The 2396-nt window shown below is 32.8% G+C and overlaps 1 protein-coding gene across 1 annotated transcript in view; it reads right to left on the reverse strand.

Annotated features, from left to right (window-relative positions):
* The window catches only part of LOC106456839 (spondin-2-like), a 24641-nt gene that overhangs the window by 8110 nt on the left and 14135 nt on the right, over positions 1 to 2396 (reverse strand). The window contains exon 2 of the mRNA XM_013916206.2: positions 305 to 516. Coding sequence (XP_013771660.2) covers positions 305 to 516 — 212 coding nt within the window. The remainder of the gene's footprint in view (positions 1 to 304; positions 517 to 2396) is intronic.

Below are 2396 nucleotides of genomic sequence, written 5' to 3' on the forward strand. Positions count from 1 at the left end.
CACCACCCACTGCCAACTCTTGGGCTACTCTTTTTACCAACGAATATTGGGATTGACCGTCACATTATAATGCCCCATGGCTGTAAGGGCGAGCATTTTTGGTGTGATGGGGATTCGAACCCGCGACCCGCAGATTGCAAGTCGAGCGCTCTAACCACCTGGCCATGCCGGGCCCTCACATACTGACAAATAAGTAAAGGATTCGACAAGGTGGCACTGACAGCAAATGTATATACACTGTTAAGAAATTAGAGCATTAAATGGTAATGAATAGAAGCTATGAATGTTTGAGATTCTTGTTTACCTTTGAATGGTTTCCATCAGCGAAGAACTTGGCTTTAGTTCTGCCAACTCCTGTACCTATTGGAGGAGCAGAGAATACGTCATAGATCCCATCATCACCTTGAGCAAATTCATCCAATATGTCCGACTTCCCTCTTTCTGCAAACTCTTTGAGACCCTCAGTAGACAGGTCTCCAAATCTCCATACTTTGTAGCTATCGTTATGAGTGCGCCCTACATGTTAACATACAATTGGAATGCTCGTTGTAAGAATGGCGCATGTATGGCAGTAAATTCGATAGAAGTATATATAAGTTTCAATTTATACAATTAAAAAACAAGTAAAAAAGATTACATCATAAGTTAGAATAGCGTGCATTTAACACATCATATCCAAACCTTAGATGAAAAATATTAATTGTAATATTACCTAGAACATGAATGAAAAATAAATGAAAAAAGAAACAACGCAGCTACAAAACGACATGTATCACCTCTAAACACACACATCATAAGGTGGGTAGTAATGCAATGTGCCCTGGTTTTTGAGATACTGGCGGAAGTAAGACCCAAACTGCGTTGGGGTACACCGTCTATCCAGTTTAACATCAGTTTCGCAGGCCTCACACTCTTAATAATAATAGTAATAAAAGAGAGAGCAGATGTGGGTGATGTAACCCACAACATCCCACATCTTTATCACCTTTCACTGTCTTTTTGTAGCCAGATGTGAGAAGATGGCTGACTAAAAAACAACAACTAAAACAAAGAAATAATTGGAATACATTGGGTAGACAGTAAAACTGTCCTTGAAGTTGGCATTCCAGCCTCTATACTGATGTTTGGACATAAATATCACGATGTTAAGGTGTTAGTATAGCTCCCATTCTCCACCAATCCATGCTACTGTCAAGATCTTCAAAGGTTCTATAAGAATGACATAGTAGCAGGTCTTATATAGGAAAAGTGATACATCTACATTAATACACCTATACAAGATACAGTCCAAATAAGTAATTCCAATAATTTTTCCTACAAAAATTATAAATTATTACTTATTGTGTTTATTATGATTTTGTTTATACTATCAATTTTATTTTGCATATTTATTACAAAATAATTTAAAATATTTAATTAGAGTTATCATATTAACTCCATTATAAGTTAATTTATTCACTAATATATTAATGTTGTAAATTAAGAGCTGTTTATTGTTACAAATTCTACAATACCTGAGTAGCTGTGAATGCATGATGGCATTATTTGGTATATTACTGTTTGGTGAGGGAAGTCCAAAAATTTGAGATATAAAATCATTTCTTTTATCATAAATATTAATATTACAATAATTATTAATCATCTTAACATCTAAATATAAATAATATACTTCAGTATTTGATAGTGAGGTGTTTTCAATTTGTAGAATTATAGAATAAATATTACTGATATAATTACTTATTAATGGATTATTGATCATCGATATATCTACAAGTTAGAGAAAATTATTTATAAATTTATTTTCATAATAGTAAAGACATAAGTTAGCGACATTGTTTGAATAATTAGCACCCATTGGTATACCTACTATTTGTTTATAAATATGTTTATCTAAATGAATATTGTTATCGTATATGCAAAAATTGAACATATTCTTGAAATTGTTAGCAGTAAAAGTTTTTATTTTTATTCTTATAGGTAGATCTATACATTGATCTATCAATGAATTAATCGCCATTACCAAATCATTAAGTTTGTTTGTTTGGAATCAAGCACAAAGCTACACAATGGGGACTATCCGTGCTCTGCCCACAACGGGTATTGAAACCCGGTTTCTAGCATTGTAAGTCCACAGACATATCTGCTAATTGTTTTTTTATTTAAATTTTCTAACGTTTTTAAGATAGGTTCATTATTTTTGATTATCCAGAAATATATATATTATATACACACAGCGTGGTCACAAGTCAAAAGACACCACCTTTTCAGAAAAAAATAACTTTTTCAGTCATATTCACATGAATTGATATATTTAGAATTTAATTAATATCTAGTAGATCTTCCTTTCCCTTCGTGGAGTTCGTTGATCCTTTCGGGTATCGTGAGAATCATCTCGT

The sequence above is a fragment of the Limulus polyphemus genome, unplaced genomic scaffold, assembly GCF_000517525.1.
Source record: "Limulus polyphemus unplaced genomic scaffold, Limulus_polyphemus-2.1.2 Scaffold263, whole genome shotgun sequence".
In the NCBI taxonomy this organism is placed as follows: Eukaryota; Metazoa; Arthropoda; class Merostomata; order Xiphosura; family Limulidae; genus Limulus; species Limulus polyphemus.